This window comes from Silene latifolia, chromosome 10 (assembly GCF_048544455.1).
Source record: "Silene latifolia isolate original U9 population chromosome 10, ASM4854445v1, whole genome shotgun sequence".
NCBI classification, from domain to species: Eukaryota; Viridiplantae; Streptophyta; class Magnoliopsida; order Caryophyllales; family Caryophyllaceae; genus Silene; species Silene latifolia.
This window is the reverse complement of record NC_133535.1, coordinates 106,882,212-106,909,404: the sequence shown is the minus strand read 5'-3', so window position 1 is coordinate 106,909,404 and position 27,193 is coordinate 106,882,212. Positions and strand designations below refer to the sequence as shown.

Here is a 27,193-nt window from a genome sequence, read left to right as displayed (position 1 = left end):
TCGGCCTGGACAGGGTCGGGAGTGTTAGAAGGTGGGCTTTCAGTTGCTTGAAAGCCGTGCTCTGTTCCTCCCCCCAGCTAAAGTCTTTGTTCCCTTTCAGCACTTTAAAGAAAGGAGTGCTCTTGTCGGCTGACCGAGAGATGAAGCGGGCAAGAGCCGCCATCCTCCCGGTCAGCATCATAACCTCTTTTCGATTTCTCGGCTCCGACAGGTCTAGTATTGCTTGGACTTTCTCTGGATTGGCATCAATTCCCCTGGCGCTGACAAGCACGCCGAGGAACTTGCCGGCCCGGACACCGAAGTTGCATTTCTTTGGGTTAAGCTTCATTCTATATTTCCTTAGTGAACAAAATGTCTCGCTCAAGTCGGCCAAGTGCTCATTTGTCGACTTGCTTTTAGAATAGCATCGTCGACGTAAGCCTCGATGTTTCGCCCTTTTTTATCTTGAAACACTTTGTCCACCAGCCTAGTGTAAGTTGAGCCAGCGTTTTTCAAACCGAACGGCATCATTTTATACATGTATGTGCCGTGTATGGTGATGAATGCGCACTTAGGCATGTCTTCCTCGGCCATGAATACCTGATGGTACCCTGAGAAGGCGTCTAGCAGGCTCAGCATAGTGTAGCCTGCCGTGGCGTCAATTAAACTATCTATTCGAGGCAAGGGATAGCAATCTTTCGGACACGCTTTATTAAGGTTGGTAAAATCAACAGACATCCTCCACGCCCCTGATGACTTCCTCACCATTACAACATTTGCTAGCCACTCAGGGTAAGTACAAGGCATGATAAAGCCTACCTCTAATAGTTTGTCTACTTCGGCTTTGATGGCCTCATCCTTTTCGGCCGAGGAGTTCCTCATCTTCTGCTTGATAGGGCGAGCGGTGGAGAGTACGTTCAGCTTGTGAACGATCACCTCTCGGCTCACGCCTGTCATCTCGGCTGCCGAGTATGCGAAGATATCTTTGTTCTTCCTCAGCAGGTCTAGGAGATCAGCTCTGAATTTTGGCTCCAGGTCGGCACCGATAGTTACGGTGCGCTCTGGGTCAATTTCCACTTCCTCGGTCTCGGCTCCTTCGACCATGCCGACGTTAGTATCCATCCGTTCGCCCTCCTGCTGCAAGGATGGGCTCTTCCCCTTCTCTGATTTCTTCGCCACTTTGAGGGATTGCATGTTGCACCCCCTGGCAGATACTTGGACATTGACAATTTCATCTCTCTCGTCCTTTGAGACGAGCTTTTGTGCTTCCACCCGGTCCGAGACATACATCAATGTCAGGGCCCGGATGGACATCACTGCATCGGCCTCGCTCAAAGTGACCCGGCCTATGAGAACATTGTAGGCGGATGAACCATCAATAACCACGAACTCAGATAAAACATTTATGGCCGCATCCGCTTGGCCGAACATCACCGGCAGTCTGATTGACCCCAGGGGTACCAGGCCGGCCCCAGAGAAGGTGTATAGCGGGTTGGTGCAGGGGCTCAGGTCTTCAATCTTCAGACCGAGATTGAGAAAGCACTCCCTGAACATGATGTTCGTGTAGGCGCCTGTGTCAATCAGGCACCTTTTGACCAAGTGGTTGTCTATATCTAGGTGGACTACGAGCGGGTCACTGTGCGGGGTGATGACTACTTCGTAGTCCTTCTTTCCGATGGTTATATCGGGGACGGTGGAAGCGGGGATCGCTGTTTTGGGCACAAAGTTGATGGCTTGGTATAGCTCATTCAGGTGCCGTTTGTGCCCATTAGCTGACCCACCGTTATCGTTTCCTCCGCTGACAACCTGGATCACTCCCATCCGCTGGAATACTGATTTTCTATTCGCCCCGTCGGAGCTTGTTTCTGGGCCTCCAGCTACATACTTGCTGAGGGCCCCCTTTCGGATTAGCTCCTCGATGGCGTTCCTCAGATGCCGACAGTTGTCGGTCTTATGGCCGGTTTGGCCGTGGTAGTCGCAAAGCGGCTAGTGTCGCCGTCCCCCTCGCCTTGGGGGCCTTGCCCATTTTCGCCCTTCATTCTTGCTTAGGGCAAATACCTCGGCTGGTGATTTGACCAGGGGGTGAGACCACTGTACCGCTTCTGGGTGTATGGTCCCGAACTCCCCCCGGCGCCCGCCGAGTTCTGCTTCCTATTAAATCTTTCAGGCCGTGACCTATTCATGTCACGGCGTCCTTCATCTATGTTGTCCCGGCGGCTCTTCCTCTCTGGGTGCCCAGCTTCACTGTGGCCTACCCAAGTCTTGTGATAGTCCTCCACCTTTACGGCTCGGTCGGCCATCTTTCTGGCGGAGTCTAGGTTGAGGTCTTCGCACTTGATGAGCTCGTTTTTGAACTCGCCTTTCGGGAGGCCTTTCATCAGTGCGAAGGCCGCCAGTTCGGTGTTCAGCTCACGAATCTGCTGAACCTTAACGTCGAACCTCTTCACATAGCTTCAGAGGGACTCGTCCTCCCCCTGTCGGATAGTCAGGAGGTCTGATGTCTCCACGGCCCTTCTCTTGTTGCAAGCGTATTGGGCTATGAAGTTGTCTCTCATGTCGGCATAACAGTACACCGAGCCATTAGGTAGCCCCTTGTACCAACTCTGTGCCATCCAATGCAGGGTCGTTGGGAAGACTCAGCACCACACCTCATCAGGCTGCTCTCATACCGACATGTACGACTCGAAAGCCTCGGCATGGTCGGTTGGGTCGCTATCCCCTTTGTATGATAGGGGCGGCAGCTTCAGTTTGGTCGCACTTAGGGACTTCGAGGACATAGGCACCGAGGGTGTCGACCACGTGTCGAATGACACGCGGCGATCGGCTCCTCGCAACCTTAGTCCGGCTTCTCTCCCTCTGGTGGGAAGGGCTTCTTGTTATCCGACTTTGGTGAGTCGGACTTCTTTCATTCCTCCGGGGGTGGCCTCGTTGTTGTCGCGGCGACGCTGTCCTCCCGCGAGTGGGGGAAGGACTTTGGTCTGCCACTGGCACCACGGGCTCCGCCGGCGTCCTTGTATGCCCAGCTCCTTGTATTACTCCGGTCAAGTTGTTCGGAGTCACTTTGTGGGCCCTGGTCACCTGTGGAGGCGCTGCCGCCCCTGTCGCCGTGACAGGGGTAACCGGCGTACCACCCATCAGGTCCAGGAATAGCTTCAATTTGGCCGCATCGACCACATGTCCCATGACAGTGACTTGGCCGGTCGGCAGCGGTGTTTCTGGCTCTCTTGGCATCCCGTACTTCACCGGCTCAATGACTCGGCCGGTGGGGGACTGCCCGATCTCAGAATTAGGGAACGCGTCATCCTGGTAGAATGCAGTTTCGTCACTCACAATTATTTCTTGTTGTTTTGACATCTTCTTAGCTCTTTGAATGGTTTTTGGTTGTTTTTTTTTTTTGTAAGGTAGGTGACTAGCTTTTAGTATCTGTCCCCACAGACGGCGCCAATTGTTCCGGGTGTAATTTCGGAGCAGGATTATGACCACTTAAGCTTGTTAAATGATGTCGTTGCTTGACTCTTCCTTTCACTCTTTCCTGTTTAAGATGAAACAAACTGAGGGCTCGGCTTGGGGCCGAACGTACTCACTCCGACGCTCAAGTCAGTAAACTTAAAGAGATAAGTTGTGTGTTAACTTGGCAAAGTATATTGTAGAGAGATAAGGGAGTTTATACCAGATTATTAGTGAGTTTTGGGATAGTTTTCGGATCCTTTTCTCAATGAGAGAAGTGGAGTATTTATAGACTTTCACCTTTTGTCACGTAGTGGCCAAGTGGCCAAGTGGCAGAGCAGGTGGAAAGACTGTTCTACCCTCGGCCGAGGGACCCATGGCAGGCCGGCTGGCCTGGTTGACTCCATGCCGAGGGGACTGGATGTGAGTACGCGGATATGCCTCTCGGCCGGCTAGTTGCCGAGCCGAGACCCAAGTGACAGGCCGACAGGCTGTGTCAGTTAGGCTGTCTAATACGTTGACTTGCTGTCTTTTGGCTTTGACCTTGCTCAATATGTTGACTCGGTCAGCGGGTGCAGAATATGCCCCATCAACATGTTATTGATGAATTTTGTTGGATTATTAACGTTAGATGATGTTTTAATTGTGTTTTTATGTTATTGAGATGGTTTATTGCAAATAATATCAATTCGGTAAAGTTGGTTTGTGAGGAATGAGGTGTTGTTTTACTATGGTATGTATATTGTAATTTGCGACGATCTTCGTTACATGTTATGGGTGTTTATTGTCGAGACATGGTGGGTATGTCGTAATTGCAACGATCTTTGGTTATATGGATAATTTGGGGTTGTGAATGTACAATAAAATTGAATTGGGAATGGAGTTCAAGTTGTTTGTGTCGTGGGAATATGTGGCTGCGGTTTGAGCCTGATCACCTATCGTAAAACGGCCATAACTCCCTTATTTCTTATTCATTTTGGGAATACGTATGACCTACCGTTAGAACCATAAGAGGATAAGATATCAACTCCAGTTGCTTTCACCTCATTCTCATGTCTAGAACTCAAGTTATGACCATTTGAAGTTGACCCTTGTTGAAGTCGAGTCCTAAATTTGTTGTTTTGTATTGGGGTTTATGTTTCTTGTTGGTTATGCTTATTAACCTTGGTTCTAATGCTTTTTTGTATGGTGTGTTGACACTTGTTTATCATTGAAGCTCCTTGCCTATGTCTCATTCATTATTTATCGTTCATTTATATATTTCTCACATGAATCGTAAATGTGGAACTTATTATTTATTTACGTCATAACTATATGAAATGACATATTTTATTTATAATAATAACTTTAATTCATTCATTCTAATTTATTTATCGTATTTCAATTATGGGTGATTTAATATACTTGAATAATTGGATGAGCCGTATCCATGTGAAATTGCCACTATACTATACTTTTGCTTGACTTATAATTATACCTCACCTGTGCTGTTCTGGCAAGTGCGGGTTTATCTCACTCTTTGCCCACCTCTTTCGTGCTATTCTGACGAATTTGGTATACTTGGCTTCCGTTCTGTTGCCTAGGTCTTAGATGTGAGATGTTTATTGCATACTAAGAAGATAATGATCTAGTGTGGTTCTTGGGTGTCTACTTATGGTGGTGTCATATTGTGTAGCATACTAGCTTAACTATCCTTACGCCCCACTTGTGTTGTTCTGACACGTGCGGGTCTAACCTACTTATGCTATTTTGACAAGTATGGTTTATTTCTTTCCTTTTTCACCCCACTTGTGGCTGTTCTGGCAAGTGTGAGTTATCACATTTTATTTCCGCCACTTTTGTGTTGTTCTGGCGATTGGGGTACTCGATTTCCGTTCTGTCATCGAGCCTTGGATGCGGGCTGTTCTGCCGCATGTCGAATCGAAAGTATACAGTCCGAGAGTCTGGCCAGATTTAGACTAGGACCGTATTATTATAGTAGTCCTACCAAGGAAATCTGAGTTTTTGAGAGTAAAAGTCTTGCATAGTTATGAGTCTTACATATGCCATTTACCGTGAGAATGATACCTTTTGATTGTTTGGATGGTAAGAGTCTTTTGGTCCTATTGAGCACTAGGGGTGAGATGCAAGCCACCTAGTATCGATATGATCGGCGAGATTGATGTTCCCATTCGTATTTATGGTGAGATGCAAGCTATAAGTATGCCTGGGGCATTAGTAGCCACGTCCCATCTTATATGTTAAAATGATTTCAAAGTAAATGGCTACTGATTTTCATTCACATGTATTCTATTGTTGGCCTTCTGTTACCCATTGCGCATGATATCTATGATTTGCTTAGAGTTGTGTTACCATGTATGATGCATTGGTCGATTTGTCTCACACGTATCTCTCATATGCCATTGTTCTTGTTTAACCTCACATGTATTGGTTATTGTTCACATGTATTGAATATTGACTATGCCTCATATGCTATAATATGTTCTTGTTCATCTGTGTTTTGATATAATATGGTTGGCAGAACCCTGAGTTACTCCCCACTGACTGTGACATTCATTTTAATGAATGAACAGGTTGTAGGTTGGTGCTTATTTGGGCTTTACGACGAGTGAGCTAACGAGCGTTGTACTTACAACGATTGGCCCTACACGTAGTAGTTTCTAGTAATGTATAGTATCGTATTTGTGTGTTATCAAGGGATAGGAATCCCTTGCATTCATTTAATTAATTTAATATTTGTATAAAAGCCTTTTCTTAACTTTCCATTTCTTTATGTTTTATTGAACCCGCGCTTTGAACTTAAAAAGTTTTAAAAATTTCATAAGTTCCGCTGCATTTTACTAGTTTTATGTTACGTTTATTGCGGGGGTTCACAGGGGTCTTGTAACACCCCCATACACCAAGGTGCCTTACCAAGATCGCCTAATGCATGAAAGTGCTACCATCTCGGTTACCCGAGGCATAGTAATCAAAAGTGACCATCAAGAAACATCGTTTAAGCATAAAGTTTAAAGTGATTACATCAAAACCAACTGTAAAGTAAAGTATAACTGTTCTAAAACCAAACTACAACTAAAGTAAAAAAAGTATTATGATAACACAACGGAAGACTACTATCAGACTCGTGGCGACTCCATCCCCAGCTAATCCCACGAGCATCCATAGAATACCTGCTAGACAACTGCTCACCACCCCGAATGGATCACCACAGATTTTAAAACATTTAAACGGGGTCAGTTACTGATTATACAAAACACAATATATAAGATACAACACACACACGTTACCCAAACTCCGTCACAACTCCACACACCTGACTACACACTAAAGTGTGTAGTCCTGCCAGAATACCCATCGCAACAGATATTCCTCGCCGCCAATGGGGGACCGCAGCCGTACCCAGCTAATCCCCGCTCATCTATTCCGAGCGATAACCCGTGTTCATTAATGTGCACATCCCCTTCTGTGGCGGGTTCCACAGAGGGAGAATCAAGGGCGTGAAGCCACTCCCGCAAGTGACCTTACTCAGCCGAGGGTGCACCTCGAGAACCACAGACAATTACACAATCAATTATACAACAACAACTCCAACAAAAAACCAACATGTTATAGATCAACAATAAACACAATCACCACGAACAATTATGTAACCAATAACCGAGTAGGAAAACCCTACCTGGAAAAGCAATCACCAAGATCGTCACAATTAGCTAATCAGAACGTTCCTCTACGAAGTCACCTCTTATCAACCACACAATCATACAATTACCATCTAACAATCACAATACTCCAAAAACCCCCAAAATACCCAATTAGGGTTTCAATCAAACTAAATGAAACGATATAAAAATCATACTAGAGGCTTACCCACGATGCGACGGTCTCAACGGCGTAAAGAACTCAACGATCCGACGACTCTAGCCCTTAGGATTTGATAGCAATGTGAGAAGGGAAAGCTATGTAACTTGTGTTCTCTTGTGAAAAGTTTAGAATGAAGTAAGAGTGAAAAAGAAATGACGAAATATGTTTTTATAACCTTCTCGCCTTGCTATCAAAACCCGACAAATAACCCGTAAAAACACATTTACTCGATCGAGTGCCTCCCTACTCGATCGAGTGCCACACATACTCGATCGATTACCCATCAGACAGACCACTGATTCGCAACCAAAACTCAATTACTCGACAGAATACCCAACAACACATAAAACCGTAGTATTACAGGTCTCCTTCTCTAATTCCAATAGTTGATTTAAAGCTCTTCTATGGCGGCCCAATTATAAGTATCGTGTAAGAGAGATACTCAATACAGTTCATAATCATTTTGACAAAGATAGGGGAAAACTCATAATCACAAGGATACCTGTAATACTACGGTTTTCTATGTCTTTGGGTACTCTATCGAGTGGGGCTTACTCTGTCGAGTAAGTAAGTTATTTTACGAAACAGTGTTCTGTCTAATGGGTACTCGATCGAGTAAGGGTCACTCGACCGAGTAAGTTACTTACTCGATCGAGTAAGTTACTTTTGCGGGTTGTTTAGTCGGGTTTTGTGAGTAACGCGTGATTGATATATTAAGCTTTCCGTCACTTTCTTCATCATTTCTATATTTTATAAAAACCTTTCAAGAGAGAAAAGAAGTTACGTTGTCTACGTTCGTCGCGTTACCACCAAGTCCCAAGAGCTAAGGTTGTCGGATCGTCACGTTCTTTACACTGTTGAGTTCGTCGTGTGAAGGGTAAGATCCTTGTATAGTTTTTATGTTGTTTCGTCAATTTTGGTTAAACCCTAATTGAGTAGATTTGAAGGTTTTGGGTGTTTGATTGGCTTGGGAGTAATTGCATGATTGTATATGTGATTATAGGAGGAGATTTCGTAGAAGAGCATTTTGATTAGCTGCTTGTGACGGTCTTGTGATGGCTTATTTCAGGTAGGGTTTCCCTACTCAGTATTGGCTACATAATATGTTGGTGATTGTTGTTGTGATTGTTGATTAATTATAATGTTGGATTGGTTTTGGTGATTGTTAAAGTATATTGTTGGTGGTTGTAACGGTTGTTGGTTATATTGTTGGTGGTATTGTTGATTAATATCGTTGATTGTTGTTGTATCTGTCTGTGGTCTTCGGGGTGCGTCCCTAGCTGAGTGAAGTCACTTGCGGGAGTGGCTTCACGCCCTTAATTCGCTTCTGTGGAACTCGCCACAGAAGGGATGTGCACATTAATGAACTTGGGTTTATCGTTCGATGGAGATGAGTGGGGCTTAGGTGGGAACGACTACGGTCCCGCACTGGCGGCGAGGAGTATCTGTTACGATGGGTACTCTGGCAGGGCTACACACTTCGGTGTGTAGTCAGATATGTGGAGATAGGGTGGAGTTGTGGAGATTGAGATGTGCTGTTTGAATTGTTTGTAATATTGTTTTATTGCAGCTGTTGTTTTATGTAATTAGTACTGACCCCGTTTAAATGTTTTAAAAACCGTGGTGATCCATTCGGGGGTGGTGAGCAGTTATTGAGCAGGTATGAGTTGATGCGCATGGGATAGCTGGGTCGAGTCATCACGAGCTGTCTTAGAAGTCTTCCGCTGTGTCAAACACTCTTTCGTTGTTTAGTTAGTTTAACATTTTGAGGACAGTTGTACTTTTTTACTTTATCAGTTTTGGTTGGACTTGTATCACGTTAAACTATTTAATAAAGTACGTTTCGTTATTGTCTATTTGATTATCATTGCCTCGGGTAACCGAGATGGTAGCACTTTCATGCCTTAGGTGGTCCTGGTAAGGCACTTGGAGTATGGGGGTGTTACAAAGTGGTATCAGAGAGACGATCCTGAAGCCTGTAACCAATGAACCTAATGAACATAGGGAGTCAAGCTAAAATGAAGCCGGGGTAGAAGTTGTAGGAGCTAATGCAAAGGCTTGGGAGACGTCCTAAAGTCGCGAACTCGCCCTACAATTTTGAACCGGTCACATGGGGTATGTGTCGGGATCGTTATGTGTTGTTTTTGTGCTTTGCATATCTATATAGCCGTATGTGGTGTGAATCGGTGGATGTATGCATGTGGAGGATGGGAGATATGAATTGAAGGATGATAATGACATGAATTGTGTGTGGATTGATTGAAAGCATGATGGATGATTTATAATGTGGCATAATAGTAACATGTGAATAGGAGTGTTGTGTCGTATACGTATATTTTGTTTGCGTAAAGTTGTATAATAAGTTTATGTACTTGTCCACTATTGTTCATATGTATATGTTGTATGAAGTGTGTAGTTGTAATGGATGAATTGGTTGGAAAAGATTAAGTAAGTAATTGCATAAGAATATGAAATTCATGTGTGGAACATGTTTATGTGGGTAGTGGATTTTATAATGATGCTATGTTAGTAGCATGTGAATGGGGAAGTTGATGTTGTATGTTATACTATTAGTTTTGCGTAAAGTTATAGAATAAGAGTATGTGGGTAGTACATGATTGATAAGTTGAATAATATATGTGCATAGGGATGTTGTTGTTTGGCTTTTGTAGATAGGAAGATGTGGTTTGGGGTACTGGTTTTATGAGTTTTAGATTGGTTTTGTTTGCTTGGTTGTTGTTTAAGTTGTTTGGAAGTAAAAATCAAATAGTTATGTTGTCTGTTTATAGAGAGGTTGTCTTTAAACCGTTATAACTTGAGATGAATAAATGATTTTAATGTGATTCCAATTGGAGGTGATAACTTGTTCTTTTACGATCTAACGATAGGCCACACGCCCAAAACGACCAAGAAACGAGTGAGTTATGACCGTTTTACGAAAATTGGACAGTGCTGAGAAATGCGTAGGGTACTCGATCGAGTGGCCCTCACTCGATCGAGTGCACCTCTTGTTACTCGATCGAGTAACCCTTACTCGATCGAGTAGCCCTGGTAATTTGTTTTACGTGCTTCTGACCTTCACCTACTTGGTCGAGTAAGTCACTCACTTGATCGAGTGACCTGTACTCGATCTAGTGACCCCTGTTTTGGGTCATATGCTTATCTTTTGACTTCGTTGCATATTATGTTTAATTCAAAGGTATTTTGCTTCTTTATGCATTGTTTTACATGTGTGTCGGTCTTGATGCGTAAGTTACCTAATCTTATGATGTGGTGAGTGGCACCTTATGGTGGATATGAGTTTGGTGGGGAGGACATGAGTTATATGTGGATGTGATGGATAGTGGAAAAAGAAAAGGAATATTGTTGAGCTGGTTGAGGCATGGTGTAAATTTTGTGAGACGTGGTGAGTGATATAATTACGAATTTGAGTGATGTAAAGGTAAGTGTATGTGAGTAAAGTGTGATGTAAGTGTAAGAAACGTGAGAATGAAAAGGTTAAAAGGAAGGATGTGGGTAGTAGCAACTTGAGATGTGTAAGGAATTATGGAGGGAGATGGTTAGATTGTGTTGGTTAAGAATATATGTATTGAAAGATCGTTGTAGAGGGATGGAGAAGAGGGGTATATAGTGAACTTAGTGGAGACATGCCGCGACGTGGATTTGCAGATAGTGAGTGAGTTTGGGAATTTGTATTATCAAGAGGTGAAACTAATGTGTGATTTCCTTGGGCAATTAATGGTATGAAATGAGTTTTGGGATTCTAAAAAAAAAAAAAAGCTGATTGGTGATAAGTGTGAGTGATAGCATGATAAAAGAAGATCCATGGTAAGAAAGAGTGAGATGATACTGATATGAAATAATGGGATTCGAGTTTGGAGCAATGAGAAGGTAACCGGAGCACTAAAAAGTTAGATAGACGTAATAAGGAGTTGAACTATTAATTGGTATTGTTGAGTGTAAAGAGAAAAGAAGGATAAAAAGTAAGCTGAGAAATATGTTGACCGGAGTTATGTGATATAGAAGTAATGAATCATCGAGATGTATGATACTATCATGAGGATTTGAGTTAAAGGTTATGTAGGGGTTCCAGGACAACATGTTAATCATGAGTTTCGAGGAATTAAGGAAAGTAAAAAGCTTGGTGAAGAATTTGCACGATAGGAGATCTTGGTGGTGGGTTGGGTGACGATACAATTAAGGATAGTGTTGGGAAGAAGGTTGAGGTAAATTTTGTTGGTGGAATTAATGTCGTTATTTGGAATGCTAACCGAAGATAGGAAATGAACTGTTATAATTAGAGGTGAGTGGAAGATATTTGTTGTACGAGCAGTGGTGGTATTGTGGTGTTGTCACTTGTGGTTAAGAGTGATGATAGATAAGAAAGATAGCAATTCTAAAGAGGTTGATCTTGTATAGGCCGGATTGATATGTACGGTTGTGAGGAAGTATAAGACGTGGCCTTAGGAGGCGGTTGCTATTAGTTGAGTATTAGCTGTATGGTTATATTTGGCAGGGGGTGATGGTTATGCGAATGGGAGAGTATGATATGAGGAGCATATGAGTTAAGCTCGGGCGAGAGGTAACCTTTATCATGTGGTAACTTACGTGTTCAGGATTGACTAGTTGGATGTGATTACGGGTCTATGATGTGTATAAATGTTTGTTTGAGGTTCTGACCTCACTAGAAATGGTATGATGTGATAGTTATAAAGTTGTTATATGAATGTTTTGTGGTATATGTTGGGTACGGTAAACTAATGAAATGATGTTCAAAAGTGATAGTTTGGGTGATCTGGCATGTCTAGTTATACTTGTATGTGTATTCATGATATATGTTTATTCCGTGAAAAGGTATGGATGATATTCATGAGATTCTTGTATGTTTATTCCGTATAATATGTTGTGTTGTGATCTAGTAAAGCAGTTTTGAGTAAGTTTTCTTGTCCGAAAAGTTATACTGAGTCAGTGTTTATGGGAATTGTATGTGGTTGTGATGTCTATCGATGTGGTTGTTGTGCCTCGGGTGGTGATCCGGGCACGGTACTTCGTGTTGTGATGCGGGTATTTTCGCGGCTGCGGTGCATTTGTTGTTGGTGGCGGTGTTGCGATGCCGTCACCTTGGTTGTGGTGGAGTAGGCGGGATGATTACGATTCGAGTTTCGAAACTACATACCGATTATACATAGATTGTTGTTTTGTTTTTCTTTGTTTCTGTGAGTTTGGTTTGGACAGATAGACGGTTGTTTTGTTTATTTATGTTTCTTACCGATTTCGGCTTAGGCGTGAGGGTAGAGTATGATATGGAAGAGAGTTGTGTATGTTTTCATTTGCCGGCATGGTATAGCGATATTCTGTTGATGGGACACAGTTGTGAGAGGTTGTTACAGTAATTGTGATCTTGTTTTAGATGAGGCATTGGTAGGCATGGTGATGGCAATTGAATGGTGGAACATGTGTTGTACTGGTCTGAAAACTGCAGATAGTTCATAATCTTTTATTGAGACAGTGAGTATAGGGTGTTGGGAATTAGTTTCATGTTAAGTTATGGATGAGTTTTGCGGTAATGAAAGAAAAGAACTTGAGGATCTAGTGCGAGTGTGTGTAATAATTGTGGATCGTGAGTTATGAGTATGGAGATAGGTGCATGTATAGAGGACTATGTCGTTTTGGCGGTAATAAGGAACGGTTGGAGTTTTGGTTAAGCTAAAGATTTTGTGGTATGAGTTAGGTGGTCCGCCGAGTGAATTGAGGTATGAGAACTGTTTAAGTAAGAGAGCCTTGTATATAGGAATGGTGAGTGTTTAGATTATAGGTGGTTATCTTTGACATGCGGTGGTGATGAGGATAATGAGAAGATATAGCTAAGGATTTAGTATTAGTGAGTTACGAGGACGTAACATTTATCTTAATAGGAGTAGGATGCGATAAAAGAGAGTTTCATGGTTGTGCATGTTGTAGTATAATTGGAAGTAGTGTGTTGGTGTAGCATAAAGGATGGATCTTTGTTGTGATTGAGTTTATTAAAGGTCATGGCCGTACTTGTAGTAGTTCGATGTTTAGGAATGGGAGAATAGGAATGGGAGAATACTTTGATAGAGTTGACAGTTGGATGATGATGTTTATGAGTTCGATGGTGTTGACAGTTGGATGATGATGTTTATGAGCGTGAGTAAACTTCGAGGACGAAGTTCCTTTTTAGGGTGGTAGAATGTAACATTCCGTTTGATGTTATGTGTATCTGGATATTGGTTTTTCTAGTGGATGACAGGTTACGGAGCTAGCAGCGTTTGTGGATGGTAGGCTTAGTTGGTGGAGTTGGTGTTAAGAGTTCATGTTTGATAGGGTGGGGTTTTGTTTTGAGTCCTTAGTTGCGTTGTTGTGTCTTAATTGAGTTAGTATGTTTGTTTTGGGTATGGGTTGAACTTCGGGGACGAAGTTCTTTTTAAGGAGGGAAGTCTGTAATACTACGGTTTTCTATGTCTTTAGGTACTCTATCGAGTGGGGTTTACTCGGTCGATTAAGTAAGTTGTTTTACGAAATAGTGTTCTGTCTGATGGGTACTCGATCGAATAAGTGTGGCACTCGATCGAGTAAGGGTCACTCGATCGAGTAAGTTACTTACTCGATCGAGTAAGTTACTTTTGCGGGTTGTTTAGTCGGGTTTTGTGAGTAACGCGTGATTGATATATTAAGCTTTCCGTCACTTTCTTCATCATTTGTATATTTTATAAAAACCTTTCAAGAGAGAAAAGAAGTTACGTTGTCTACGTTCGTCACGTTACCATCAAATCCCAAGAGCCAAGGTTGTCGGATCGTCACGTTCTTTACGCTGTTGAGTTCGTCGTGTCGAGGGTAAGATCCTTGTATAGTTTTTATGTTGTTTCGTCAATTTTGGTTAAACCCTAATTGGGTAGATTTGAGGGTTTTGGGTGTTTGATTGGCTTGGTAGTAGTTGCATGATTGTATATGTGATTATAGGAGGAGATTTCGTAGAAGAGCATTTTGATTAGCTGCTTGTGACGGTCTTGTGATGGCTTATTTCAGGTAGGGTTTCCCTACTCAGTATTGGCTACATAATATGTTGGTGATTGTTGTTGTGATTGTTGATTAATTATAATGTTGGATTGGTTTTGGTGATTGTTAAAGTATATTGTTGGTGGTTGTGACGGTTGTTGGTTATATTGTTGGTGGTATTGTTGATTAATATCGTTGATTGTTGTTGTATCTGTCTGTGGTCTTCGGGGTGCGTCCCTGGCTGAGTGGAGTCACTTGCGGGAGTGGCTTCACGCCCTTGATTCGCCTTCTGTGGAACCCGCCACAAAAGGGATGTGCACATTAATGAACTTGGGTTTATCGCTCAATGGAGATGAGCAGGACTTAGGTGGGAACGGCTGCGGTCCCCTACTGGCGGCGAGGAGTATCTGTTGCGATGGGTACTCTGGCAGGGCTACACACTTCGGTGTATAGTCAGATATGTGGAGATAGGGTGGAGTTGTGGAGATTGAGATGTGCTGTTTGAATTGTTTGTTATATTGTTTTATTGCAGCTGTTGTTGTATGTAATGAGTACTGACCCCGTTTAAATGTTTTAAAAATTGTGGTGATCCATTCGGGGGTGGTGAGCAGTTATTGAGCAGGTATGAGTAGATGCGCATGGGATAGCTGGGTCGAGTCATCACGAGCTGTTCTAGAAGTCTTCCGCTGTGTCAAACACTCTTTCGTTGTTTAGTTGGTTTAACATTTTAAGGACAGTTGTACTTTTTACTTTATCAGTTTTGGTTGGACTTGTATCACGTTAAACTATTTAATAAAGTACGTTTCGTTATTGTCTATTTGATTATCATTGCCTCGGGTAACCGAGATGGTAGCACTTCCATGCCTTAGGTGGTCCTGGTAAGGCACTTGTAGTATGGGGTGTTACAATACCCCTAATACAATTCCAATCAAGTCAATGATAGGCTTACTCATATCAGTTTGAAAACAAGAAGCCCCTTCTTTCCTTTCTTTTTATTTCAAATATGATGAATCAGTTAATGTAAAGTGAGACAGTTGTCAGTAAGAAACCTATCGGATACAAAAGCCTTTTGAAAATTCACCAATAATCCTACCTACAACCTTCTTTAATCCGTTGACAATTCACTTAGGAACAATCTGCACGAGCATGTTACAAAGCCTAATGGGTCTAAACGTTCTTACCGTTTCTGGGTTTGTATTTTTTGGGATTAATGTATTGACCGTACGATTAATGATCTTTAGAATTTAACACCATTCAGGATAATCAAGAGTGCATTATTAACATCGTCTTTGACCATACTCCAGAACGTTTGGTAAAACTTAGCAGGAATCCCATTACGATCAGGAGATTTAAGTGCACCCATTTAAAAAATTGCTCTATAAATCTCTTTCTTAGTAAAAAGGCCGGTTACAAGAATCCAACTCATTACAAGTAAGTTTCTTATCCACCAGATCAAATGAGCATTTATACTCCATATAAACCTCATAAATTTCTTGTTAGTGATTATATTTAATTAAAAAGATCTATTAAAAAGTCGTTAAAACATCCACCAATTTCTACCGAATCAAAACTCCATTGTTGTCCCACTTCCATTGACAGCCCCCCTATGAAGGTTAATATGAATGTTGTTGAGATTAATATTGTTTCTCATGCTTACTGGCATTACTACTGAGTCTGGTTTTCATACCTAGGTGATAATCCCCACCTATTTGCAGCTAGTTAGCCATGGAACCATGTCCCTCTAAGTCTGGATATTGTTAGACCACATACTATTACTCAATGTCTGGACTGTAGTAAAAGAAAAGCCTTTTCAAACCCAGGTTCTTATAATGTGAAGATGAATTATTTGTATGATAATGATGATGACTTTCTCTTATTGGATAACCAAGTCACAAAGCCAAAATCAGTTTGTAATGTCCCGTGCACTAATAGCCATTTTGATGCTTTCCTCCTGTTTCAAATTTTTTATCTCTGAAGAAGAAATGTTGGTTTCTAATAATGATCTGGGTATAATGGTGTTACGAGGCTTGACCTATCTCAACTATCTCTTATTGGATGTTCGATCTTTCTTTGAATTGTAGGGGTCTCAATGACCCTCTCCCTCCTACAAATTCTAAGGTTAGAACGGTTATTAGGACTAATAATATGGTATAATTTTTGTTTTTAGCTGAAACAAAATGTAATGTATCGATAGTTTCTCCTTCCTCCGATCTTTTGGTTTTGCTATGTCAGATGGGGTGGATTTGAATCAAGCGACTATATTGAATCCCAAATCAAATTATTGGACTATTCCTTAGTAGTTTTGGGTGATTTGAATCAAGCTCAGTATCTTGAAGATAAACTTCGTGGAAAAAAGAGGATAATTAGACGAGCTGATATTTTCCCTAATTAGAAAGTTAGGAATTGTTTAATGGACTTCTTATTTAAAGGTATGAAATTTACTTGGTGAAATAATAAGAAGGGTACAAAAGGTATCTATGAATGTATTGATAAATCCTTAGTTTCACATGATTGGTTTTGTTTTTTTTTTTCTTCCTAATGCGGGTATTTTGCATTTGCACATACAAGTTTCTGATAATGCTCTTATTTTCTTTAATTCTGACTTACTTTCAAACAAGTTTAATAAGCTTTATAAACTTGAAGACTGGAGCATGGAGAAAGAGGAATGCTCTACCATGGCAAGATATTGATGAAATATTAAGGTTAGTGGATCTGTTTATTTCAAGCTTGTTTCCTAATTGAATAACATCATAAGGAATTTCAAAAGGTAGTTCATATATGACAACACAGAATAACATTTTTCTTGGAGTAATTTTAATAAAATTTTTGAATGTTATTACAAGAATGCTCTAATGGTGGAAGTGAACAAAACTATATTGATATTCAAGAGAAATTTTGGAAATTTATTAAGGCTTATGATGTCTATTGGAAGTAACGGTTTAAACTAAGGTAGTCAATTGAGGGATCTACTATTAATGAAGCTGCAGCAACACACAATCACACAACAACCACCGTTTGAGCAAGAAACATAAAGACGGTGATAGTGGAACCACCACGTCGAACCCGGGGGATCGACGTGGAACCTCCACATCCCCAACCAGGTTCAGATGGGGATGATCCACCTTTGAACCCTGTTGGGGACATTAAGGTTCCACGACCGTCCCTGGGTTTGACGTGGTGGTTCTAAAGTCTGGCCCAGTTGGAGACGTGGTGGTCGCACGCCCCTGTCTACGATTGGACTTGGTGGTTCTACGTCCGGCTCCTTTCTCGTATTTTTTTTTTTTTGTAAATTGATCAGTTTTATTCGATTAGTTTAACGATTTTTCTAATTCGATTAGTTTACTATTGTTCAATTTGTTTATTTATTTGTTTCTCGATTAAGTTAATTGGTTTGGTTGTTAATATAATTAATTTTGTTACGTTACTTATTCGACATAATTGAATGTCTCGATATTGATGAGTTTGTTTTTTTAATTCGATTAATTGATTTGTTTGTGATTCGGTTTTTTGGAGAGATTTTGAGTGAAGACTATAAAAGGGCCAAATTTGTCGATTTAATTAATTTGTCAATGATGTAAAATAATTTGTCGACGATATTTAGTAACATCCTAAAGAGCGCACACACAATTGGAGAGCATATATAATAATTTTTTTTATTATAGAAATAAAGTTAATTTTAGCACTTCAAGGGAAGAGAGTGCAAATAGAGAGCAAAATAAGTGCTCTTCATAATTTGTGAATTTCTTATTGTACATGAACCCTCAAATAAATGTATCAACAGAAGCACACCATGACAAAGCCCACGTAAACAAGTGAATATCAATTTATGGTTGATCCAAATAAGCATGGACCTTCCTTCGCGAAAAAGCTATAAATACAAAATCATATAGGATCAAATGCTTTTATTAGGAAAAAACAAAGAAACAAAAAAAACCTAGGTTATATAATGCGTCATATTTTCAACTTGTAATTTCTTTTTTAAATCGAGTTTAGTCACAACCACTATTTTCTTATTTATTTACTCCCCAAAACCCCCAAAATTTTCACTTCTTTTCTTCACACTTGTATTATTCCTCTTACAAACTTTTCCGGACAACAAAAAACATTGTGTTTTTGTGTAACTTTTGTTTTTTTTGTGTGGGTATAGTTCGGTAAATTTGAACCTTTTTGCGAGAAGAATGGCAGCGTACACGGTGGCGTCACCACTGTGCACGTGGCTTGTGGAGGCGTACATGTGTCAAAATGGTGGAAAAGAGAGAAGTTGTTATTCCTTAAGCTTTTTAAGAAGTAACAAGAAAAATGGTTCTTCTTCAATGAAATTTAAATGCAATAGGAGTAGTTTAAAATTTGAGACATGTGATGAATTTTACAATAATGAGTTTAATCTTACTAATCTTAATATTGATCATTATAATTATAAATGGTTAATGAGTGATTATGGTTTTTTCTCATTATTTGGATCCAAATATAGTCACGTCACCAGGAGACAATGGCGGAGTAATCGAGCACTTTATTCAGGTGATTATTTTTAGATAGAAAAGTACTTTTTTTTTTATAATGATTAATTATTTTGTCTGTTTTTTGTGTGTATGGCATATATGACTATACTCCCACTGTGGCTCCGTCTCACTACACTCACGACAAGGTTCATCAGCCTCACCATTTTCCATCACATTATGATGGCTCCAGACAGTGAATCTTATTGTGACCCTGATAGATGTGTTGGAAATCACGTATTTTTGTTTAACATGGCCTTTACATGGGCATATCCGCGTTAAATTTAAAACACGTCAAATGGGTGCTTAGGGACTAACAAAAAGCTAGTCGAATGCAACATTTATCCAAATAGGGTGTTATTTGACGCGTTTTAATCTTAAGATGAATATGTATATCTGCTTTAAGAGAGACCAAACGTATTGAATTTAATAGTGCATTTTGGTGATTTATTTTATGGTATGATTTATTGTTTGTGTAATTGTGTATGGTGAATGGAATTGAAGACGAGTACTTAGTGCTGGTTTAGTGTAATGGTCTTTTTTAATTATGTAATGATGAGGGATGCAAATTAACGCTGAATATGACATGGGTGTTTGTTAGTGTTAGTAAAACTTTAGTGAGGTTGTGTCTTACAATATTGTGTCATGCATTTTTTGTGAGGGTAGCTGTTTGTAATCCTGAATGAATTATTGTGGTCACTTCTGAGCATTACGTGCTTGCTAACATGCATACGATGGATAAAAGCCCTCAATAATTTTCTTTCTTGCACCTTACTGTTATGGTGGTCGTTTTGTTCACTATAGGAATAGGAATTTCCAACGCACAGGAAATAGTGTTTTCCGTGATTTTAAATTTTTTGTGAATCAGCAAAAGCTATTTGGTTCAGTTCCAGAAACAAAATTCTTCACTTGTCTTGGGTAAAGCATTTCTTAATTCTTGTCTTTTCTACTTTTTTTTACAATCAATCATGATACACTTTATTGATGTTTATGAAATACACAGTTCGGGTGTTTTATGCAGGTAATCAAACGACTAGTAATTTCCTTGGAAAACACAATTCTTAGGTGTTTATGTGAGGAATTAAATAAAAGTCTTATCTGTCACTATATAAATTTGTTCAATAATAACATAAACTTTATCTCCTTGATTATTGACCTTTGAGGTTGAACAAGTTTAAGAATGGTATATTGGTAGGTGATGAAGTCAGTCATCATAATATGGTTTCCTGCTCCCTGAAAAAATTGACAATCTTTGACGTGCATAGTTTACTAAGTCAACTTTGGTTGATATTTGTGCTTTTGGTTTTGAAACATGTTGTACTTTTGAAAATATAGGATCACAATATTATCTATTCAGGGAACATGAAGGCATAATACATACCCGATGATGCGTAAATTGTGAATATTATCCTTCTAAAGCAAGTATTCTTACGAACTTGATCATCTTGAATGCATTCTTCATTAGACAACCACACAACCTTGAATTCAACATGTGATGTTATTAATTAGTGCAGGAGTAGATCAATAAATGTTGGAAAACACCCTCAGATATCAGTTTTGTTGTGTTACCATTCTTTTTTGGATGATATTGGCTACATTTTTTATTTACTGTTTGTCAGTGACATATGCCTTATTGAACTTCCTTGTGAAACAAACATTTTTTCCTTTTCCTATAGACAAAACAGTTGTTTTTTTTAGCATGGTCTTGTTGTTACACATATATCAAATTTATCTTTTACTTACTGATTTTTTTTTTTACTTTTACATACGTAAATTAATTCACATGTGTTATTAAGTCACTAATCCTTACAAGCATATATTAGCTAGTTTGAGAATGGATTTTTGTCTCAATGTGTTACCTCCCATGCACGTAGCTGATAATGATCTACACCTGCTTTATAGGTAGATTAACGGCTATGGCAATTGATCCATCAATGGAAGTTAGAACAAAGAAGCTTGACACCAAACAAAAGCGTGTTGTTGTAACGGGAATGGGTGTGGTGAGCCCATTAGGACATGAAATTGATGTCTTTTACAATAATTTGCTTGAGGGTATCAGCGGTATTAATGAGATAGAAGCTTTTGATTGTTCCACTTACCCTACAGTAAGTCATTTTAACAGCTTTTATTTGATATGCTCCTAGGTTTTCTATTTGAGCTTTTCTCACATTTAATCATATATATATATATATATATATATATATATATATATATATATATATATATATATATATATATATATATATATATATATATATATATATATATATATATATATATATATATATATCAGAAAATTGCCGGAGAAATTAAGTCATTTTCAGCTGAGGGATGGGTTGCGCCTAAATTCTCAAAGAGGATGGACAAGTTCATGTTGTATATACTTACTGCTGGAAAGAAAGCTCTGGCAAATGGTGGGATTACGGAGGATTTGTTGAATGATTTTGATAAAACAAAATGTGGAGTTCTTATTGGATCTGCAATGGGTGGGATGAAGGTATAAAAACTTCATTTTTGCTAATTCTCATTTGCCATGAAAGACAAGTATTTTACTTGTTTACATTTTCCACAAAAGAGTACTACAAAAGGAATATTTGCCACTACGTACTATTGTCCTTATTTAATTTATGTGGTTAATTGAAACAGATGTGTACTTATATCACTAATTTCTCTAGATATATGTAGATATATAGCAGAACTTTTTTTTAATTTGTCAAATAATCTACTTGCTTATAACTTATTTTAAACAGCTGTGACCATTATATCTATAAAATGACTTAAATGCTTGCCCTGAATAGTGACCAGAGATGATGCTGCATAAGTGGCTAATTTAACTTACTTAGATAAATAATAAAAAAAGTAGTTGTTACTAATAATTATTTTTTGTTTTTACCAAGAAAATAGAGTTTTCAATTGGGTGGAATATGGGATTTTTGGGCTCTCATGAGATTTGCGTGCGTTTGCTTGCTACAAAAGAGTTTTCTAGTCATGTATTTGTTTGCAAGAAAATAACCATGTCTTTTTTGCTTGTCTTATAATCGAACAGGTTTTCAATGATTCAATAGAAGCTCTTCGTATTTCATATAAAAAGATAAACCCGTTTTGCGTACCTTTCACAACAACAAATATGGGATCCGCTATGCTCGCAATGGACTTGGTTAGTAGTCTTTTCTTGTGTACGTTCTACAACAACTAATCTTAAGAAAGTGATTTTTGAAAGGTGATTTTGATACTAGTTTCTTGTTTGCTTTCTAACTCAAGGGATGGATGGGCCCAAATTATTCTATCTCAACTGCTTGTGCTACAAGCAACTTCTGTATATTAAGTGCCGCAAACCATATAATTAGAGGTGAAGCTGTAAGTGTTACAAAAGTATTTTTTTTTACTTAGGGAGTAAATGTTTATTAATTTGTTTTCATTGCATGGACTAAATTACCCCTAATAATTTGTCGTGCAAATGTAGGATTTGATGCTTTGTGGTGGCTCGGACTCAACAATAATGCCGATTGGTACATACATATGCATACCATTTGTAATCTTTAAGTGTTGCCCGTTAGTAAATATATCTTATTAACAAACACTTTCACACAGGGTTGGGAGGGTTTGTAGCTTGCAGAGCACTTTCACAGAAGAACAGTGATCCCAAAAAAGCTTCGCGTCCCTGGGATTCTGTACGATTTTTATTTCTCATGTTTGGTGGTTTTCTGTGAATTAGTTATTTATTTATGTGAAGTAATTAGCTAGATACGTTCATACAATGTAATTATACTTCTAATAGATAAAATCCTCCCCTGATCATAAAACAAAATATTTTATTTACTTCTGCTATCTTTTTTTCTATGAAATTTAAAGGCCTGCGTCGGAGGTTGTTGGACTTGACCTTCATTTTACTTAATTGATCAAACAGAATCGTGATGGATTTGTTATGGGAGAAGGAGCCGGGGTTCTGCTATTAGAAGAATTAGAACATGCTCTGGTATGGAATGCTGGACTTTTTTTATTAAACCAATTTTACCAAATGTGGAAGTGCGATATATTAACACAATTGTGCTTCAATTTTACAGAATAGAGGTGCAAACATTTATGCTGAATTTTTGGGTGGAAGTTTCACTTGTGATGCATATCACATGACTGAGCCTCACCCAGAAGGTACTTCCATGGCCGTTCAATGTTATTTTAAATGTGGTGATACATTGCGGTTCTTGTACATAAGAAGTTTAGGATGTTTCTTTCTCATTGTTTTGACTTCCTGATGAACCAATATTTAATTAATTCAACTGCCTTTGTCCAAATTTGCATATTAATTATGCTATTTTCAATATTTTTTCGAACAAAAGGGGTCGGAGTTACTCTCTGCATTGAAAAAGCCTTAGCTGAGACTGGTCTTTCTAAGGGAGATATAAACTATGTTAATGCCCATGCAACATCAACACCAATGGGAGATCTAAAGGAGTACCAAGCTTTGGTGCGATGTTTCGGTGATAATCCTGAGGTATTCACATTTATTTTATTCTATATATGATAAAAAAAGGTTTCATTTCATAAATACATTCGAATTAAGGAGTAAAGGGATCTGCTCTATATGGAATAATTAATAATATTATCACTTTAACAGTTGAAGATAAACTCCTCAAAATCCATGACTGGTCACCTTCTTGGAGCAGCTGGTGCTGTTGAAGCTATTGCAACAGTGGAGGTAACGTAGGCGGGTTTAATAAAATTATTAGTGAGATTGATTATTTGAATGGACGGTTGGACAATATCCACTAACACTCGGCTATTCATATTTTTGAATGTTTGGTTTGTTTTAAAGTTGGATCCATTTTTAGTAGGTTACACTTGGGTTTATTATTAATCTTGCTTTCATATAAGTTAAGCCAGTGGGTACTTTTTTTTAGTACTCAAATACACTACTTTAAAGGAATTAAGATATTTTTAAATTTAATTTGTGAGAAGTATTTCTTGTCCAATGTTGTTTACTTTATTTCTGTAATTCTATATTATTTATAATAAATTAACAATTAAAGAACCTAATGCAAAAGTTTACGCTTACACATCCATTCGTATCCACTTTCAATTGTATGTAGCTTTACATATGTTATTTCTATAGGCAATACGATCAGGATGGTTGCATCCAAATATCAACCTTGAAAATCCAGATGAAGGCGTGGTATGTTATTTCTTCTTGTGTTATCTTTCTAATTTATATCTAAGGCTTTCCTCAAAAAATAAAAGGAATTTAAAAGAGAAGAAAAAAACGTCATTTAGGGTCTGTAATGGTTGGTTGACATAAAGTCGATTGTCTTATGCTATTTGCATCAGTTACTTTGCATGCCCTTTCTTTTGATGTCACTTACATAAAGGTATTACTAAATGAATAAATTTTGGTGATGACATTAGAGGGTTAAGATAAATTGTTCTTTTCAGTTGTTAGTGCTTATTGAGCCCCATTGCTTTGTGTCCTATACTTTGTTCAAAAAATTATGCACGTTTGTTGTTGATACTCTTAGACATGCCTTATAAGGATTTCCTAGGGGAGAACTAAAAGAGAAAAAAAAAGTCAAAAACTTCAACCTTCAAAGATACTTAGTCGAATTTCTTACAGTAATTGAATCGCAGCCAATAAACAAACGAGGTTCAAAAACCCTCTGGCCATAGTATTAAAATCTCGGTTTCGGTCACATACGAGTTGTGATTTATCTTGGAGAAAAATAAGCAAATTTTGGGGATTATCAACAACAGTGGAAACTTACCTTAAAGAAAAGATCAGTGTGGAAAACATATTTTGCAATTGGGTAATAAAAAAAACGAGTAAATATTAATTTCAAAGAATCAGAAAACATATCTTAAGAATGAGAAAGGTCAAGGACCGTTAAAGAGCTTAAATTTTTAGAGTGGGAGCATAGTATTTGAATATCGTTTGTGGAACGATCATGATATTCGTTCTCGCGGCCTAATGCATCTTAATACGGTTAATAACGCTTCGATATAAGGTATAATTCGGTCGTGGTGACCTCAAAAACCCTTCATAATCGGTCGTGTATCGGTGTCATGGCCGATATTTAAAATTATGAGTGGGATTAGTTATTGAGAAAGGGTTGTGATAAATTAAAGACGCGTAAGATATGGGAAGACAATGGTTACGTGGTTGGCAAAGCATGTACGTTTAATAAACTTCTAGTATCTTGACTTCCATTTTTTTTTTTCGTAGTTCAATTTTCGGGTGGGAAGCATGGGTCATAATTGTGTAAGAAGGTTGTAGTTTTTAAAGTGATTTTTATAAGATACTGCGTAAGTGTTATCAAATTGTTCCTAAAAATAACGAGTACTTTTCTTGTCCTGTGCAATTAATAGGATGTTAACTTGCTGGTTGGCCAAAAGAAAGAAAGATACAAAGTGAGGGCAGCGTTGTCTAATTCATTTGGTTTCGGGGGGCAGAATTCATCAATCATTCTTGCTCCATACAAGTAGCTTAACCTTGCTCTACAATGAAGATTGAATCGTCATCAAGTTTGATATTGATCTCTCTTAGTATGTATCTCTCTAATATTATAACTTGTCACTTCTAGAACCTTTAGAAAAAAGAAACTTACTCATAGAACCTTTAGAAAAAAGAAGAATCAACCCAATTCTAAAATACTTTGTATATTATTTGAAATTGTTCTTTAACAGTCTTTCTTCCATGCACTTTTACTTCGAAAAGAAATTTTCATAGAGTTCAACGTATGATAATAAAATAGGATACTCCCTCTATCCCGGTTAATAGTTTACACTTTTCTTTTTTTGGTATTTTATCCAATAATTTACACTTTTTTTCTATTAAATAAATCAACCCATATGGGTGAGGATCATGATGTTTACTCCTCATTTCAAGTTACTTTTGTTCTTTTTTAATAATTGTAAACTCATTCCTACCTCCTTACCTTAAGAGTTGAGTATAAAGCAACTATAAACTATCTAGTGGGATGGAGGGAGTATTTTTTTTAATGTCAGTTTAGTAAAGGTGATTGCTTTTATGGGTGGTAATTTTGGTTAAATTGGAATGGTCTTATTAGAAGCTATCTTCCAGGAGACTATTCATATTTTTTTGTAAACAACTATTGTTGTTCAATTTAAGTTAGCAAAATTAATAGTAAAGGTTTTTCTTGTACATGATGAATGTTGATGGGTCTCTAAATTTTGTAATTCCAGTAAGGCAACCAGCTAATCAGCGGAAGAAATGTGACTTTTCCATATAAACGTACCAGAAGATGAATGGAGTGGGTTCTTGCCTAATCGTTCATCTGTTTATACCGGATGTGGTTCAATATATTCAAAATTCGTTTGTTACGTGGATGTACAAGAATATTTAAGACTTGTTTCTGAATACTTTCATACTGAAGTTCACAATAACATTTTCATAGATCTATCATTATATATCAAAGGGTTTGTATATTGCTTCTAAATTATGTACTCCATGGGGAGCCTCTTTTGCATTTGGGATGTGTAAAGTAAAGACCCTAAGAACTAAGAGTGAATCCGACTAAGAGAAAATTTAGCAGAAAGTAGGTTAGGGGAAACAAGATGAAAATACGACTTATTTCGTACTTCCTTCGTCCTAATCAATAGTTAGATATTGCGTTTCGAAAATTCACATGGTACCTCTGAGGTTTGACAATTTTCACGAAATACAAATTTTTTTTTAACCGGAGAAGTTTCAGTTCTCATATCTCATGTTACAACTTCAGAAAATGTCGATTTTTTTCAAATCGATAATGTACTAAAAATGGAAAAAGATAACTATTGAATGATACACCCTAAAATGGAAATAGACGATTACTATTGAATTATACTGTAACACCCCATCTCAAACCTAGATCGGGAGCGGTCACTCACGGTAGCTTGCTAGGCTGCGTACATGGCCCATAGATCAGCACGAGTCATTTCCATCGCTTTTTTCCTCACTCATGCGCATCCCGGAAATCTTTCCAAGAGGTCCCCCATCCTAAGTGTAATAACATGGTTTTCTGTGTCTATGGGTACTCTATCGAGTGGGACTTACTTTGTCGAGTCAGTATCTTTTTTACGCAAAACAGTAGCTGACCTGATGGGTAGTCGATCGAGTAAGTGTGGCACTCGATCGAGTAAGTGCGTATTACGGGTTGTTTAGCCGGGTTGTGTTAATAATGCGAGATTGATATAAAAGGGTTTCCGTCACTTTGCTTAATCACTTTTTAATATTCTAAAACCTTTCAAAGAAAATAAAAGAGTTACGTAGTTCACATCCATCACATTATTAGCAAATCCCAAGGCTTGGTTTGTCGGATTGTCTTGTTCTTTACGCCGTTGTGATCGTTGTGTCGAGGATAAGCTTCTCGTATAATTTTTATAATGATTTAATAAGTTTTTTTAAA

At 38.6% G+C, this 27,193-nt stretch overlaps 1 protein-coding gene across 2 annotated transcripts; it reads left to right on the top strand.

The window, feature by feature from the left end:
- Positions 1–18,208: 18,208 nt before the first annotated feature.
- Positions 18,209–26,245, top strand: LOC141605798 (3-oxoacyl-[acyl-carrier-protein] synthase II, chloroplastic-like). Of its 2 annotated transcripts, XM_074424697.1 has the most exons (15): positions 18,390–18,822; positions 20,703–20,905; positions 21,094–21,297; positions 21,847–21,957; positions 22,062–22,157; positions 22,264–22,309; positions 22,392–22,471; positions 22,708–22,776; positions 22,865–22,949; positions 23,138–23,292; positions 23,416–23,496; positions 23,911–23,970; positions 25,012–25,055; positions 25,155–25,331; positions 25,992–26,245. In XM_074424697.1, exons 1-14 carry the CDS (start codon positions 18,483–18,485, stop codon positions 25,198–25,200), a joined length of 1,620 nt encoding a protein of 539 aa, XP_074280798.1. In that variant the 5' UTR covers positions 18,390–18,482; the 3' UTR covers positions 25,201–25,331; positions 25,992–26,245. The 2 variants fall into 2 exon arrangements, with proteins under 2 accessions (XP_074280797.1, XP_074280798.1); XM_074424696.1 differs by lacking the exon at positions 25,012–25,055 and having other exon boundaries at positions 18,209–18,822.
- The last annotated feature ends 948 nt before the right edge of the window (positions 26,246–27,193 follow it).

Coding starts and splice junctions, on each gene's coding strand:
- LOC141605798 (XM_074424696.1), top strand. CDS start 18,483: ATGGCAGCGTACACGGTGGCGTCACCACTGTGCACGTGGCTTGTGGAG. Junction 21,958..22,061: donor CTATGCTCGCAATGGACTTG/GTTAGTAGTCTT, acceptor TTCTAACTCAAG/GGATGGATGGGCCCAAATTA. Junction 23,971..25,154: donor AAAATCCAGATGAAGGCGTG/GTATGTTATTTC, acceptor TGCAATTAATAG/GATGTTAACTTGCTGGTTGG.